Source organism: Lissotriton helveticus, chromosome 8 (assembly GCF_964261635.1).
Source record: "Lissotriton helveticus chromosome 8, aLisHel1.1, whole genome shotgun sequence".
Classification (NCBI taxonomy): Eukaryota; Metazoa; Chordata; class Amphibia; order Caudata; family Salamandridae; genus Lissotriton; species Lissotriton helveticus.
Genome location: NC_136069.1, coordinates 1,156,367,803 through 1,156,386,516, shown reverse-complemented (window position 1 = coordinate 1,156,386,516; position 18,714 = coordinate 1,156,367,803). Strand labels below are relative to the sequence as shown.

Here is an 18,714-nt window from a genome sequence, read left to right as displayed (position 1 = left end):
TTCTTTACTCACAAGGTAGGAGGAGCCAGCCCCCATCATGGCCGCTCGGAGCTGATGCTCCGTGGAGAACCCTCTTTCCAACTTCCTGAGCGACATTCCGCTGCGCTGTTTTTCCACCTAGAGCAGCGATTCCTCCACCGGAATGCAGGCAGATCTCCTGGAGATCAGTTTCGCCCTTCTCCAATTGAGCATCGCGGAGATATCGGCTGTGACATCCCCACCAATTATTATGCTGGGATGGCGCCCGGGGAATTGTGAGAGCACGCCCGGTGTTGAGTGAGGTGCACGGTGATGCCATCGACCCCCATCCTTTCCTACAGACAATGCCACCACCCCTTATCTCGAATTGCCTGCCGTCGCCTCCATGGAGGATAATTGTGACTGCAGTGAGCCGCGGTCTGGTCCTGACACTTCGGACAGCTAATTGAGATGAAATCGGACATCCATATGTGTGATACTCTGGCTCGGGATGACGAGACTTAGGAGCGGCAGAGTTCCTCAAGATGGCGCTGCTGGCTCTCGAGGTCGCCGTATGAGTGCCGTGGTCTGCGGAATGCAGCCAGTGCAACCCACTAGGAAGCTGAGGTGACTGGAGGCAGATTGTCCCCTCGGTGGGAACGCTGGTGAGTTGGAGGGAATGGCAGTTGGCAACGCCGCAGGTGACCCTTGGGAGTGACTCTGGCAGCTATGGGATTTCCGGAGGCATTTCACGATGTTCCGCTGGAGTCTGGAGGCGGTGAGTGGAAGAGCAGCTCGGATTGCCAGCGCTCCCCGTGGGAAGCCAGGGGAGCGGAGAGAATCCCCGAGCATAACGGATCAATACACTACAGGTCAGAGTACCGCGTCTGACCTTAAAATGGCAGCCAAAATACTAGGTTCACAAGAGTGGGGGAAACAGGCATATTATGAGGTGGATATATGTCGTGAACCTTCAGAAGGCCACAGGGAGCAAGGAGGTGCAGGCACTGGGAGCAGACCGAATAAAGGAAATGGGAGCTTGACCTATGAAATGTGCCTGACCCTAAGATGGCAGCCATCCTCCAAATCCTTTCTAAAAGAGTGGAGGAAGGGGAATATCCCCAGCTGAAACCAACCGACTTTTGAAGGAACTTTGACGATGCCCCTTGGGCAGATACCAAAACTGTATGCACTTACCGTGGAACCCAAACAACCATGGCCGATGCCCGGTGGAGCTGTCCTATGCAGCTATAGAGGAGTCTGGCTTTGGCTCACCCCATCGGCCGTCACCTACCCAGCCGGACATCTGACACTGTTTTTCCTCATCGCCCCATTGTGTTTCCTTCCCTCCCACGCATTCCATGTTTTTGTTTTCTCCCATGTCTTTACATGAAATCTGTAATTGATGTAAATATGTAACCCGTAACGCTCTGCTCCTCATGTAAGTATGATCAAGCAAGGTTTGGGTTCATAACTCCCCAGACTGAACCACCTCAATATTGAAATAAGCAAACAGGATGTCTGGGGGGGGGGGTATTTTGATTAGAGTTGTGCTAAACCTTAGACCATTAATTCCAAAGTTTTTAAGCTTTATTTTGCTTAGTTTTGATACTTCAATAAAGACATTCATAAATCAATAGAGCATGTCTTTTCAAAGAAACAACACATTAGTAAATCGCACAATTCAAAAACGTTTGAAATAGAACTATAGACAACATTTATGTAGTGCAAAAAAGATTTGTGAGAAAAAATAATAATATAAGGAACGTTTTTGCTAACAAATAATAACAACAAATCAATAATCACAAGAAAAACATCAATAATTCATGTGTGCCAGCCTGAAATTAAACCAGTCCTACATTCATATTAACACCAGACGGACAGTTACTCATTTTCGAAACACATGTTTCCTGTCCTGCCTGTGAGAGGATGGGGATACCTAACCTACTGGTGGGTGTTGTCAGAAGCTGCTGAGGGAAATATTATTTAACATTCCTCATGACACACCCCATCAACAGTCCCCCATACTCAAAGCCAGCGCGTTTCGAATCCCTAACAAATACGGGATTCTCTTCAGGACTTGGACTTAGTATATTTGCTCTCAATTGTGGTGTGGAGTTGTTCCACGGAAACTGATACCCAGAAACGTTGCTTCAAATCTTATATTGTAATCGAAGCTTCAAATGTATGTGACGTGTGGGACAACTCAGTGTATCAGTCCATTATCTTAAAATCGAAAAAAGCCATAATTGATGCAGATGCTTTTAAACAGCAGCTGCTCCCAAATCGTATAGGTTTCCTGTATTTCTTTCCCTATACTACGGGAAATATCAATCCAACATGCTACTCTGGTTCCAAAACGGCAGCAATGCTCCTCATGTAAAGCGCTCTGATACCTCCGGGTCTAGCCAGTGCCATATAAAACTTCGTAAACGGAAGCTCACGATGCAGGAAACTGCACTACCCAATCCTGGTGTTGCTTTCACAGCAAGAAGGAGGACCAGGTTTGGATAGAGCAGGCTCTTCCATGGCTCCTAAGAGCACTGGAAGCCTGTGCTTTCTCTAACCTAGCTATCTAAGGCAGGTGGAAATACCTTTGATGGCATTACGTAAATATCCCGATCAAGAAACCACATGTCAAAAACACCATCATTTTAGGGGTAAATGTAATAATCAATAATAACCATGTGTGAATACATTTATTAATGTTGGTAAAGCATATGCACTTTGATCAGTATTCACTGTCATCATTTTAATTCTATAATGCATTTTCTAATGCACTTCATATGTTGTTGTGTGCTTTTGAAATATGTTCTGATTACTGAAAACACAATTATAAAAACATCCCCCAGAACACATCACATTTTGATTACACGTAACCACAAACCCATATCATAGAGAGTCTTGTATAACCTTGGACACCTTCAGGCCACAGTAACTACAACCATAGATTTAACCCGTAAAAGACACTGAGCTCCCAGCTATAGGGCAGGTGTCCCAGCCTTGGCAATGCATGAAATCCACAACACAGCCTGGGATGGTCTACTTTTACAGGATTCTGCAGACTTAGGGCCAGTACTTTGTTAAAAGGTCCTTTGGCCTCTTTGGGGGAGCTGCAACATTCCTGCAAATCCCTTGTGCTCTTTTATGTTATTGGTGATGTCCCCACTGTCCTGGGGCCACCACAAACAGCAGAAATATGTTTCTCTAAGGCAAGGCCCAGGTGGCATTATGGGGCGCTCCTTTGGGAGAATGCATATTTAATGAGCTACTCTCCAGCTGAGCTGGGGAAAGCCGTGCTTTCTCTTTCTGTTTCTATTGACATGTGACCTGGCACCGTGCGACTCTTTCTTTTTATTTGGGGTTGCCCAGTCCCTCAAATGTTAATGGGCAAAATCAGTTATCCTACCATCCATGGCAGAGTAACTACACACTGATTCAGTATTACGAGGTGCATGGTTGTTAATTTCCACAAATGCTAAATACCTCATATTATTTATAACATTTATAAGAGGTCCCTTTTACCTATGTCACTGGAGTGAGGCCTTCAGGCTCAGTCATTTATAGCTAATTGTTTAAAAAAAAAACTAAAATGAAGTGAGGCGCTCTTCATTCTAGCATTGTCCAACTGCACTACTCCTCCTCTGGTTTCCATGCCACCTTCCTCACTGTCTTACTCGAAATATGGCAGAAACCTAGGTTTTATTTTCAATATGTCAATGGGTTTCTTTCCTCAAATTTCTTCTCTTATGAAGACCTGTCACTTCTTACATTTCAATATTTGCAACCCTTCATTCCACATCTTTATGATTATTCGGAATTCTTCAGTTCCTTAAGCCCCTTCTCAGTTTCCTTTTGAACTTCTGACTGATCAACTTTAGAAATAAATACATGTGAAAGTTAAATCTGCTGCTCATTTTTCCACCTTCAAGGATTATTTAAAACCTTTTTTTCTCTATGCTCTCACAAGTGACCTTGACTCGTCACTGACTGAATTGCTTTTTGATCTGTAGTGTACCACACTGCTTAACGTGTTTTGTCTTTTTCTACAAACATTTTCAAGAGGACAATTTCCACAGGTTGTCCTGGAGAAAGGCGCTTGTTCAAATTTGCTGGGCTACGGTAAGTACCGCATGCTGTATTTATTCCATGGGATATTTATTCAATGCAGTAATTATCACACAACTCAGATCTCTGATTTGTGCACATACTCTTGATTCCACACAAGTTGGAGCTTACATCTTTGGTTATAATGGATGACTTAGCAATGGTGTGCCTCTAAAAGCTAGCGATACAATAACCCTATCAATACCAGCCACTGAATTCAGAACTGCATGAGAGGGATCAGCACATGGATGAGCAGGTACTGTCTTAAACTAAACCCAGAAATGACAGAGGTGATTCTTTTGGGAAACAATCCCAATTTTAGGTCTGTAGCTAGTTGGCCGGCAGAAATGGGCAGGCTCCCCTCGCCCACTACAAAAGCTAATAGTCTTGGTGTAATCTTGGAAGACAAGCTGAATCTTGGTAAGCAAATTAATGCAGTCTTATCATCCTCTTATAAAACCCTTAGAATATTAAAGAAAATATTAAACTTCCTCCCCATCAATTAGGAAAGACAGTGATTTCCACATTAACTTTCTCTAAATTTGATACCTGTAAAGGTTTATACATCAGCCTTCAGTCACAATATATTAACAAACTTCAGATTCTGCAGGGTATACGCTGTGCTCTACAACATTTGTAACGTAACATTCATTAAACACTGGTCAAGTGAAAATTGTGCTGAGACAGAAAAGTCCTTTGTATGGTGATGGACATGCACTCCTATCCTGAGTGCCCCACCTATAATGATGTCCGGATCCCTAATGCAGATTTTTATTGCCATGGGCAAACATGAATCATGCATGTGTGCCATGACAGAGGACTGTGTCATGGTTTGCATTCTTTTTGGACTGGGAGGGGCACCCAGAGCGCTACACTCATACTTTTGAAAGGCTACTGCTTTTAGCAAGAGTTAAGCAGCACAAGAGCAGTACTGGCAGCATACTGTGTTGTGATCAGCATGAGGGAACAGGTCTCTTTTACCTGTGTCACTGGAGTGAGGCCTTCAGGCTCACTCATTTAAAGTTTTGCTGCTTAACTCACTGGCCTACATTGGTTTGGTGTGGAGTGTTGTGCTACATTGTGTGGGACAGGTGCTGGGTGTATGTGTGCCTGTGAATGATACAATACATGAAGGATGTAGTGCTGTGCAGTGCATGTATGCTATGTGCATGTGCTCTGCGGATGTCTGCCTATGAACGGCACAATACATGGAAGACTCTGGGTTCCATTTTGGGAGAACCGGGACTGACTGGAGAAACATGTGGAGAGGAAATAGATGAATCCCCTCTGACAGATTTGTGAATTGGTGATTTCCTGTAAGCCACACTGGATGAAGGGAGAGCCAGGCTCTCAAGTACACTTCACAGGCTGCTCTTTGATTCAGAGAGAGGTCACTCAGGAGCGTTCTGAACACATCTCAGCAAGGAGATGAGGCTGATAAGAGAATCATAAAGAGCAGGCTGAGGCCCTGGGGTAACTTTTTGATACACATATCACTGTAACTAACATCCAAGTGTGAACATCGAGTCACTCCCATGGCCTGTGTGGTGGGCTATCAGATTTGGAGTTGCTCCTGTTGTGACAGACTTCTTTCTGGAGGAAGTGCAGGGCAGAGGAGAGGGTACTTGAAAAGGAAGCCTACTCCCAACATTGACTCCAAAGACACAGGTTCTAAATTATATTTGGTGGCTGGAAATGGACTGTAGGAAGGGGAGCTCAAGAACCCACAATTGTCAACAATTAAGCAGACATTTGGACTGTGTGAGGAGGAGAAGCTATACAAGACTTCTTCCTGAGACCAGGACTGGGGTCAAGGTCAGGATCTCTCCCAGCTGGGTGAGGGACATCATCCAGGGAATCAAAGATAACCTGCCCTTAGAACCTGGAGCACCAGCGCCTGCCTGCTTCCCAATACCTGAGTGCCTGTGAAGGGGAGAAGTGCGTTGGAGAGAGAGAGGTTCAGTGGGGGCATCCTAATGACTGGGTCCCTGTAGCGAGGTGTGAAGAGACCAATCGGCTTGTTGCCTTCATGCAGGGAAAAGTCAGCTACTCCCGAATGTCAGAGGAGGGGCCACCAGGAAGATTGCTGCCATGCCAATTGGGCCATTGTCCGTATGTGGAACCAATTCAGCGAATCCATATGCCAGTTGGGGGTCGCCGGGAAATTGCTGCTGTGCCAATAGGGCTGTAGAATATGTGTAGATGAGGAACAGTGACCCTGTATGCCCGAAGGGACCACCAGGCAAGGCAAGGAGCATGGCCTGGTTGAGATTAAGACAAGACTGACAACTGTCAATTCAATGGGACGCTATAAGGGTGTGGGGCAGTTTTTCTTACTTTGGACCGGTTTTGATACAGGGGGCCAGTTTTGTTACAGGGGGCTGGGTTTGCAGCAGTGGTGCAATCTTGGCACCCGGTAACAAAATCAGCAGGCCAGCATAACCCACTCAGCACTTACTTTTATTTACAGCCTCCCTGTCTTTTGAAATAACTTGTGGTTTTAAAGGCGCCCTCTACAAAGTTCCTTGTATATCCAGCAGCTTTCAGGCAACAATGCAAGTGTTAAGATATCTCTGGTGATTAATCTTCCTGCTGGAGTGTAAATTACAATCATAACCTAACACAGTGAGCTATGAACTGCATTCAAAGAGCTGCCAGCAAACTGCATGGTAGAGGTTAGAAAGCTATGGGTTTCCCCAGTCTTTTATTATCTGAATGTTGCTAAAAAGGATTTGTTTGGGTGGAAATAAATTGCTATTAGTAAAGCCAACCCTAAACACTGTGTTAGATTTCTGAATCCTGAGTTTGTGCTTCTCCAGACCAAACACCCTTATAAAATACCTCCCAGGATGGATGACGTGAATTCTACACCTCGTAGTACCCTTTGTCTTATGTAACATTTACTATACACTGTTTATACTCATATTGTCTCTATATGTGTGTGATGTAAAGTGCTCTGATACCCTACACTGGTATGAGAGGTGCTATACAAAAATGAAATACAGTTGAGAGAGGGCCTAGGGCGAGATAAGGGGCACTGTTGGAGTGTGATATTGAGGGAATCATTGAAGGACCCCAACAAAGATGGTCATACCCCGGTGCACTGTAAGATCCTCATTCACTATACTATAAAACCTCATACAATTTAATACATAATGAAAAATGTGTTTTAGACTGAACATTATTTTTTTTAATTTTTCCAAATTTTCGTGAGGGAGAACCCCTCCAAGCTTCCCTTGTTGTGGTCAAGCTCGCTAACTGCACTTGCTACACAACGTACAGGGGCTGGTCTGACAAACTTTGCCAGGGCTGCTTCCCAGTCGATCAAAGAAGGAGGATGCCATAGAAACCTGACTGGGCCCAAAGTGTGATTGAGGACCAGCATCATGGGAGTGGCAACCCCTCCACCTGTGGGAATCACCTCAAGAAACTTACCAGAATCGAAAGAGGATTGAGATCCCCCTGGCTGCTCCCTCTGCAGGACCGCGCATGAGGAACTCAAGAACACAAGACTGCAGCTTGAAAGATTTATCGGAGGCAGCTGCAGAAGCTTTAGCTCCCAAAAATGGGGCGAGCTCAGATAATCTGGTTGCTTGTATAATGCTGTTGCTAGTAAGACTGACTAACGGGCGAGATAACCCTGGGGGAACTTGCCTGCTAGATAGCGTTTTGGTGCTGGATAACATTTGACTTTATTAAAGAGTTGGAGTGGGACTCCTGAGACTCGAACCATTAGTGGGGCTTAACCTGAATGTCGCCTATAGTGAATGGGGAATATCCACCACTACTGCTAGGAAGAGAACGTGGGACTCATGGACCTGACCTCTGGGGACTGTGTGTATTGTTTGGGAATGTCATATTTTATGTTGTGTTCATATATCAAATCAAATCAAAGCAAACTTTATTTGGTTAAACAACCATAAAAGCATCCTAAAAACAAAAGCATTTTCACATTTCATCACAAGGAGGTACGATAAAGTGCATTTAGATTTCAGTTGCAAGCCCAAAATACATTATACATAAAGTACCATATGCAAGTGTATGTATGTGAACAGTCTAAACAGTGGTCATAATATACGTTTCCTTAAATCTCTATAAAAGCCACAGAATGAAATAAAATGCAGGGTTGTCTGGTCTGACTTTCCATCACAAGGACACTATGGGAGATGTCCTATCCTCTTCCTCATGGGTGAAAATGCAATTAAAAAGTGGGCTATTCCCATTCTTAATTTAGTGAGATAAAATCTATGTCTTGTATTTGTAACCTGGATTAAATAATGTTGAATCCCTGTCCCCAGTGTCTTTTCATTATGTGCCTTAATCATCAGTTTTGAATTAGCCTCGACTTCCCGTAACCTGCTCCCTGATTCTATAATGGCAGTTTTCAAATCCTTTTTATTATACTCGAGTATTTGAAGGGGATTATTAAAAACATCATGTTCAGCACACTCCTTTAAAAGATTATCAATATACATCAACCATGGAATCTTTTTCAAATGTTCTAGTACAAGGCAATCCTTGATAATGTCCTGGGTGAATTTTGTGCCCTCTTTACTCCATATTCAATACCAGGTATTTAAACTTGCCAGGCTAATAAAATCCTTAATATACGGAGCACCCAACTCTTTGTGTACGCTAAATATGGGGGTAGATTTTGGAACAGCTAACAATCTCTGAAGAAAATTATTTTCTTGGGTCTGGAGGATGGAATGATTTGTTGCTCCCCATAGCACAGCACCACAACATGCTCCTGCTAAACACTTAGTTTTATACAATGCCATAATTTCCCTTATATAAATACTCCCTTTTTCATAAAAGCAAGTATTTGACTGGACAGTCGTTTATTGTTGCTGCTGAACATATTTTGAGTTGTGAGGCTGTGTTCACCCAACCCCTTGACTATCTCCCATTCCCTATTAGAAGCCTTTTACAGCTTGACCCACGCTACCACTATGAGTGAAGTGCTGAAGGGGTACGTGGTGGGGAGAAACTCAACAGACGATGACAACGACGAGGGAAAAAATAAATAAATTATGATTTTTCCCTAGTCGTCACCTTTCAAGTCCTCCCTATCCCCGCTCCACCTGTCTTACCTGCATGAGCTGCTCCTGAGGGTTGGTGAGTGCAAATTGAATCATTTGGACCATAGGCTGAATTTACTTAACAATACCTAATTTGAAATATTACCATCCTCTGAGACAACTTGGTGCACAGTCTTGATTCTGAAATTTAGTTAAGTTTAAATATATTGGTAAGGCACTCACAATGATGCCAGGGTAGTAACCGCCCACTGTTACGTTCGATGTTCTTGTGGTTGCTGCAAGGCCTATGGTCAGGATGAAGAGAGACACGACCAGTAGGGAAATGGCGAACCAAAGAGAGGTCCTCTTTCTTTTGGTAAAATTTCCTGCAAGAAAACAGATAGACCAGTCGTTATGGCAAGCATTCTGAACCCTGCATACAAATTAACAGCTTCCCTAGCCACTGGCCATAATCCCCAGTGTGTCCCTTGTTTTCTATAAACAATGCTCAAACGTGTCACGAAATAATTACGTGCAAATGAGCAGCCATGCTAAGGCTCTGATTGTAAGGGCCAGATGTGCAAACGTTTCATTTTGCAAGTTCCTAGTTGCGATTTTTGGGACTTAGCAAAATTAAATGTACTAATGTGTCCCAAATGGGTCGTAAGGGTCCGGCCTCATCAATATTCATGAGGCAGGTCGGAATTTGTGACCCATTGGTAATGAGCAATAACACAGGGATGGTGACCTGTTGGGGACAGCAGACCACCATGTCTCTGTTTGCTTTTTAAATAAAGCAACTTTTTTTTCAAATGCAGGCCATTTTCCTTAGAGGCAAACAAGATGCATTTAAAATAAAAATAAAAATGAAAAGTTTTTTTTTTAATTTTTTACGGGCAGGCAGTGGTCCATGGGACCATTGCCTGCTCTGAAAAACTGTTGGCGCCACATTCACAAAGGGGAAGGGGTCCCTTGGAGACCCCTTCCCCTATTAGGAAGGGATACCCTTAAGAATGACTCGTAAACCATATTTTGCACAAGTCTGTAATAGGTTACCGACTCACAAAATAGGTTTGGTACATGCCAAAAGAATTTTACAGGTCGCAAACGGCCCAATGGGCCTTTTGCGTCCAGTAAAATGCTTCATACAAATGGATGCATGACCAATTGCTGTGTGCATTGAGATCGAAGTTCTGAGATTTGCATCAAACACCACAACTCTGCGATTGTGCTCTGATACATTTCAGCAGATATAAATACCAAATTCACCACAGTAATATCAATTCCACATGTAATTCCTAATTTTCCAAAGGAAAGCTTGTATCACAAAGTATTTACCCCACCACCTGGTAAATACCGTAATCTGTGGTATATGCCATATCTACAGGTTGTGGGAAATACCTCACCCTTTATCAACCAAGTCGTTACCAGGGCCTACATATATCACCTTCATGATTCAATCTACTTCAAATGTGAATAATACTCAAACCCCAGTAAAGACCTTTGTCACATTTACCAGTGCTTCACTTCAAATATGACACGTTTAGTACAAATGCATACCTGGGACTTCCCTGTGACCATAGGATTTGTCATTCAGTATACTTACCGTCCGTCATTAATCATTCCCTTTGGATATAAATTTCCTAGAAAGAAAAACTAAAGACATGGAGGCATGTTTACGAGAAAATGTTGGAGCGCGGAGCTGTACCACATTTAGCACCATTGTGCTCCAACATTTTCAAAACACAGGGATGCGCCGTATTCACAAGAATAAGGCGCACCCCTGTGTTTTCCCTAGCGCTGGCGCTAAATTTAGCTGCCTACCTCCAACACAGGGGTGCCTATGTTGCAGGGAATGATTGTTTATGTGCAAGAAGGTGTCCCTTTCCTGCACATAAACAATCACTAATGGCATGCACATAAACAATCACTAATGGCAATGTGTTACTTCTATCTGTACTGCAGAATGCAGAATGCATAGAGGTGGCAATTCATCACTATTTAATGATTGTTTATGTGCAGGAAGGGACACCTTCCTGCACATAATTTCTGGAGAAGTGTGGCTCAGGGGTTAGAGGCGGCAGACCCGGAAGCTGAGATCGATCCTGGACCAGGGTTCAATTCCCCGCCTCGGCGGGTCTTGGGCTCAAAAATTCCACGGACTCGATAATTCTCGTTCCGGTGCCTACTCAACTCACGGGTTCACACTCTGCGACTCTGGGCAATAGCTTGCTTAATCTCCACTACGGCCCCTCGCGGCGGGATGCCTGGCTTTCACCTTGTGGATACCCTGCCGGGGTTATCTCACAGGGGAATACCAGGACGGGTTCCCTAAGCCAGCGCCTTGAGACCTCTGGGTGATTCGTGCGCTATATAAATCGAAATACATTTACATTTACATTTACACACATACAATAATTAATGGCATTTTGCTCTTTCAATGTGTGCTGCGTTGTTGCGGTGGAACGCTCACAGCAACGCCCATTGCACGCCCCTTTCACGGCTAAGTGATGCTTGTAAAAGGGCCTTATTTACAAAGTGGCTTAACATCATTCTGTAAACATTGAGAAGGGCATATTGCTACCAGACCATCGCTAAAAGTGAGGTTCTAGGGGCAATTTCCCCTTGTAAATATGCCCCACTATTCAGTTCCTCTAGTCCTGAGATATCCACTGACCTCATAACAGTTCCTTTTTTCAAGATGGCGGATAAGTAAGTCTTTGAAACTTGTGACGGTTGAATGACTGAGATAACAGGATTTACTTGGTACACAGGTGCTTTATGAGCGCGGGGATCTTTATCTTGCAAACAGCAGCTAGGCTTTCATAGAAGAAGCTCTTGTCTGTCTTGGCGCGGTGCACCCTGCCTGGCATCAGCGCCTAAAATTACAGCACCCAACTAAGCGGACTGAATGCACGCTCATTGATTGTCCACCAGCATTTCAATTCATAGGGCAGAACCAAGTCGGTCACGCGTGGCAGGAAAGATATATCACAATCTAAGGAGCCTGTTGTTTTTACGCACTTTTTCCTGGGAGAGGGCGCCTGCTAGCAGTTATCTTTCCGTGGTGACATTTAATTTCAGAGGGGCGATAAAGAACAGGCGACCCCGTTGCTCGACGAGAGAAAAGAAAGTTTCATCTCCATTTAGCAGTGTTATGAGGTGATAAAAGCTTCTCTGCCAAAGGACAGACAAAGGAAAGATCGCCGACCTTGAACTGAAGCTAAAGATAATTCCAGCAATCATTGCTTCCTGGGGACTTTAAGAGGCAAAGGGGTGGCAGTGGGCTTGTAAAGTTTCATCGCTTTTTACTCAAGGGTACATTTTGCATTCTCATTTGCTGTTTGTTTATTATGCATGTGTGCCAAGAGTAAAACTGCGAGTACTCAGCCAAGAGTTTATAAAGCTACTGGTGTTAAATTGCAAGTGCTCTTTAAGCATCAAGCAACATATTAGATAGATGAGCGATTTTGCTCTGGTTCTTTCTTGCAGCAGTCAATAATGTTTTGCAGGACGAAACATTTATGTATGCTGACCTACCTGAATCAGAAATCCAAAAATGACCCAGCATCCAGAATCAGGCAGATAGAATGTGCCTGAAACCCTAAAAGCAAGAATAAATATTTCCATCTTCGAAATCCCATCATTGACTTCCATGACCGCAAAGGATTTACATCCAATACATTGGCCCAGATTTATTCATGCAACACAAGCCCTTAACTGGGATTTACTAAGGCACAGAAAGCCCCCTTGCGTGGGTCTGCATGGTTGAGTAAATATAGAGTAACGCAAGGCAGCACTTATCGCTGCCTGCATTACCCTGAATTAGGGAGGGGTTCCAGAGATGGAGTATAGTCATTCTAATCCATCGATCCATTCATTTTGACACAATCCCAGACTGACTAAGGTCAGCAAAGCTGGGTTTGAGGCAAAATGGTGCACCTCTCAGACCCAGGCATAACGAGGAGAAATATCTTTCTTTTGCAACATTACTTCATCTTTTCTTATCCATAGAAAGAGGAATATACCTTTGCAGATTGTTTTTGTGAACAAATGTATCCTTTACTCAACAAAAGAAATCCTGCTCGTAACAAAGGCAAACATACACATGGCGCAAGGGTGCCTGCGTTGGCGCTAGGCAACACACTTTGCACCATTGCAGGGAGACTGCAGAAATGTGCCTTTCTAAATATGGCGCATTTCTGATCTTTCCCTGTCACGACAAATACAGCCCAGCATGTTTCCTTGCTGCGTTCGATTGCGTGACTTTTTAATAACACCGTGCCTATGTATCATTCACAAGGCCTTCAGAGAAACACATCTCATCTACCTGCAACATCTGGCACACAGTACTGATTTATGAGGAACCTTGGAGTCATCAATGTCTTCTGCCTTTGTCAAAGTAAGTCCAGGTGATTAAAAAAAAAACTGGAAGTTCCCTCAAAACAATTTATCCCCCACTCCTAGGGAAATAAATTAGATTGTACCATAAGAGGTCAGTCTAACTATCTAAAATTGAGGAAAGTCCACCCGAGCGTCACTTTTTACAAGTCCTCCAGAACATCCCTCTGAGCTCTGATGTTCTCTTGAACTTTCATAGCTGATTGGAAGCCCTGGGCTTGATTGAACCTAAAGAGGTACTTCCGAGCATCTAGCGCTCAGAAGTGGCTACAAGGCAACATATTAATGCATTACAAAACTCTTCAAATGAATAAATATATAACTAAAGAAGGTCACGATTTAATATGATACAAGTTCTAGCTCCTCCCCCACAAATATATTGCAATAAACATTTCTACAATGGAGTTGCAAGCACCAGATTAAATATGAAACCTGCAAAAAGCCTATTATCATAACCGAACACTAGGGGAAGGTAGCAAAAGACAGCATCGGCACGCCTCATAAATGAAGTTCATGGGTATTCTCATCCACTGATATAGTATTTTTCTATAAAATGTGGCTACTACAAGACTGCTATTTTCATGTTTGTCAAGCCTAAATAAGAATCAATTAAAGGCCACCTTTGCTGTAACTTTAGCTTTTGATCTGAGTGGTTGTACCACTTTAAATCCGTTGTCAGGGCTTGGAATGAATTATAGAGAAGGAATCTCGAGAAGCAGGCTGATTACTTTGTGCATCAGTCAACATGTTGGGATGGACTGAAAACAAGTGGTGCTGGGTGAGTGGGTGCTTTAAGGATGTGTAGGGTGTTTGGGGAGTGTCCTTTTGGCATCTTCGGTTAAATTTCCCAGTCTGATGTCTGCATGTCTTGATAGCAGGATAGACAAAGATGGTATTTGCACCGTGCAAACTTGGAACTCTAGGTCCACTAGGATGGGCCTTTTACTGATACTGAGGCTAAAATCACAAATTCAGTACATTTCAATGACAGTAAAGCTTCCTCACAGAAATGAAACAGAGTACTAAGGGGCTTATTTACAAGCCCCTTGCACTGCTGGTACGTCACTTTTTCCCATATTAAAAGTGACGCACTGGCGGAGCAAGGGACCTGTAAATAAGCCCCTAAATTTACAAACCATGAAGGGTAATCAGTATCCTAATAAAGTTATAATCCCCAATTGAAATAATTAAGCATAAAATCAATATTCACCTGAGTACCGCACGTGTTTATATATATAATCCAAGTAATTCAAATCAGCAAATGCAAGAAAACATAATTAAAGATAACATATACAAAAATAATCAATAAAATGAATAACATTTTAGTTTTTAGTGTTTTTTACTGCATGTTGCTGCTATATAAACCGTTTTTAATGAGCTATTATGGTCGTCCATTCCACCGAATAAAGATTTGTGTGATTGATTGAACATACGCAAAATAAGGCAAACTCTCCTTCCCATAAAGGGAAATTCCCTAATGCTAAGTAGCAGGTGTCAGCGAATATAACATCCAAACAGGAACCAAATGAAGGTTCCAAACAACACAAGGAAAATTGCACGTGCTCTAGAATGTAATCCTAGGGGCAAACTATAAGGAGCATTTGATCTCAAGAGAGGAAAAAGAACATCCGCCTGCAAATGTTTTAACTAACAAGCTTCACACAATTAATACATGATATTTCATCCAAGCGATACATTCTACAGGTTCCCTACGGGTCGGAACCAATCAAAAACCAGTGATCTCTCTGTATATAGTGTTGGCCTCCTTTTCGTGGATAATACAATGCCAGCTAATTCCCTCAGCGCGGCCCTCATGACACCTCACAAAGGAGTATTCACCTCCTCTGCCTCCCAACCATGCAGGTGCTGAGGAATATTGTTAAGCAAATTATGCGCAAAAACATAACCTTTCCACAGCAAGCTAACAGAAACAATTTCTAAAGAAAACTCTGGTGCCTGAAATGAAGGAAAATAATCATGCAGAACAAGCTGAAATGCAATGTTTACTTTTAAAAATGGATCAAGGTGCCTATGCCCATTCTGGCAGTGTTAAGATGCCTATACCCTATCTACAGTTAAACATGTACATCACTTGTTTCACTAAATCTAAATGTAAAATAGCATGTGCCCACATGTAAGTAATGGTTATGCATGTTACAGGTTACATTTCATTTAAGTGCAAATGAATGATGGTGGCACTGCGTCAACAATTCTATGGTCGAAACCAGGTCTAGACTATCTCTACGGCAAAAGAGTATCTGGACAAAACCAAGTTCCTTCACATTGTCAATAACCTCCAGACCTTTTGATTCACGTTGATAAAATTGAAGATCTTTTGTGATACTGTTGTTGAGCTAGGCACAGCTAGCCTTAGCTTTTGCCACTCTCTGGTTACATAGTTGGGACTCGCATTACAGTATTTGCCTAATTAAACTGCTAAGGCCTGAGTGTTGAACTTACATTTTCTTAAGTTATAACATATAGGTTTTTTCATATATTGTAATGAGGCAGAGGAACTTAGAATAGCAATTGTCCTTAATAATTCAATCAAATTCAAAACAACTTCATTCGGTTTCAAGAGAAAGAAAACCATAAAAGTTACACGGCATTCAATTCATCTTAAAAGCATAGTGTGATAAAATTACATATCACATCATTAAAAGGATTAAGAAAATAACCCCATAGGTAAAATTCTTATACTAAGAAAGATAAGAAAAAAAAAAATAGGGGGTGTCTACCACCGAATAAGGATACGAAGTATCCAGATATGCCCTTGTTCTCACAGTAGATTTCAATAATTCAATCAGCAGGGAGAGAGTTGTGACCTTTGAAATGGTGCCATGAGCTTTGAATTCGTCTCAATTCCAAAGAGGAAGGAAAGACTGTATTAGTCTACATACTCTTCCAATAGATAGCAGCCCTTATTGATCTAATGGCTAACATACAGAACTGCTGGGTCTCATTTTCAATATGTACCTTTGAAGTCATACCTCACTGATGAGATATTTTGGATTATATTTCTCTTTCAGTGGCACATGGGGAAGAGACTGACATGTTCTGTTGACTCCAAGCTTGTTTTGACATGTTGTTGATACGACAGCAAAGAACAGCATGCACTTTGCCCCACATTTCAAGAGCCACAGAAGATAGGGATCTATTTGAACTGCAGAATGTTGGGGAAACAACTCTGTCCTTGCATGACGATTTTCATGCTGGTGGCACACAGGGAAGAGGCTGACATTTTAGGTGGACTCAATGTTTGTTTTTACTTTTTGCTGCTAGGTCAGAAAACAACACTGTGCATTTTGCTTCACATTTTAAGAATAATAAAATATAGGGACCTATTTCAAATTGTAGAATGGTGAGGCAGTCAATCCGCACTAGTATGCCAAATGTCATGCTAGTGGCGCATAGGGGAGAGGCTGATATTTTAGGTGGACTCCATGCTTGTTTTCACTTTTCACTGAGAGGTCAGCAATGCACACTGTACATTTTGACTCATGTGTCATGAACCATAAAAGATAGGAATGTAAATTACTGTCGATTGCCAGTGGCGCATATGGAAGCGGTTGACATTTTAGGTTGAACTCAGGCTTGTTTAGGCTTTTTATGGAGAGCCCAGCAAAGAATACTGTACACATTATAGCTGCATTAATTAAATCGCAACACATTGGAGTGATCAGTCTGCCCCTGTGTGCAAATTTGCAATTCAGTGGTACATAGGGATGCGGCTAACATGTTATGTTGACTCCAAGCTTGTTTTGACATTTTGCTAAAGATCAGCAAAGAAGACTATATATTGTGCCTCACACTTCTTTAACTATAAACGTAGGGGCCTAATGTAAACTGCAGAATGGTGTTTGGGAGATGACTCTGCCCAAGTATGCCAGTTTGCACGCCAGCCACACATACGGAAGAGGCTGACATTTTAGGCTGACTGCATGCTTATTTTCACTTTTCACAGGTCAGCAAAGAACACCCTCCATTTTCCCTCTCATATTTAGAACCATAAAATATAGGGACCTATTTTAGATTGCAGAATGTTGTGATGATCAATTTGCCATAGTAAGCCAAATATCATGCCAGAGGCACATTGGGAAAAGGCTGATATTTTAGATGGACTTCTTGCTTATTTTCACTTTTCGCGGAGAGGTCAGCAAATAGCACCATACATTTGCCTCATATCACATGAAACATAAAAGATAGAGACATATATCTGCTATCACCCTTTCTGTACGTAGCTGGATGCAGCTTTTTATGGCCCTCTAAACCAGGCTTTTACTACAATGCATTTCAATGAAGCAACAAACGGGAGAGCCTTACCACCCCAAAAACTGTAAACTTCGACATAAATAGTCCCACAAAAACACCCTAACAAATAAGTTTGTGACTTTCACCATCAATTTTAAGAGTCTGGTTACAATAGCACTTTTTTTTGGGGTGGTTGACCATTTTTCTAATCTTTGTTCATATGGTACGTGCAATGGTTATTAACATGTTTAATTTTACTTACTCCCCTATGCATGCATTCAGAATAGCCATCCCCAGTATGGACATCATCTATGTCAAAGATAATACAAATGTTGACACAGAACAACCATGTGTGGCACCACTTCCCTGCCAGTGCAATGCTCTCAATATGTTGCCTAGTATCTTGATTAGATCCCTGGGCCCCGCTCCGAATCCCCTGTTGGCCCTTGGGACCAACCACCCTCCATCTGTTTTGCATCTTCTGCTCTGTGGTGCATCATGTCAGCCTAGTCTCTAAGGTCATCCTCAACCTTCTCATCTGTTCGTGTCTGTTTGTGGCGCATGTCCTCCTATAATGCCCACTCCAGCAGGTCCCGAAGCCATCTGTCTGCTGTGGGACCAGCATTGCAAACCACCGATGAGACTCTGGACGCCTGTCTCTGGGCCCTCAGTCTATTACCCAGCAGCCTCCCACATCTGTTACCCCCAGTGTAGAAGGAGTGTTGTAATCTAAGCGCCTTAAATTCTGCCCTGTGTAAAAATAAGCTGGACAGTTGGGCACGCACGGTCTCAAGCTGTCGCCAGTCTGTTGGTGTATGAGCTCCAGCTACTGCACCTGCCTCAGAAGGAGGTCCCTCTTGTCTCTGCGGATCTTGTTATCCAACGAGGCAAACGCAATAAATTCCCCTCTGATCACCACCTGTTCAGGGTATCCCAAAGAGTGGTGATAGGGGTCTCTGGAGTATGGTTTGTAGCT

The 18,714-nt window shown here is 42.8% G+C and overlaps 1 protein-coding gene across 1 annotated transcript in view; it reads right to left on the bottom strand.

Moving 5' to 3' along the window:
- The window catches only part of TMEM255B (transmembrane protein 255B), a 788,288-nt gene that overhangs the window by 737,198 nt on the left and 32,376 nt on the right, over nt 1-18,714 (bottom strand). Inside the window, exon 2 of the mRNA XM_078658950.1 lies at nt 9,330-9,472. Coding sequence (XP_078515076.1) covers nt 9,330-9,472 — 143 coding nt within the window. The remainder of the gene's footprint in view (nt 1-9,329; nt 9,473-18,714) is intronic.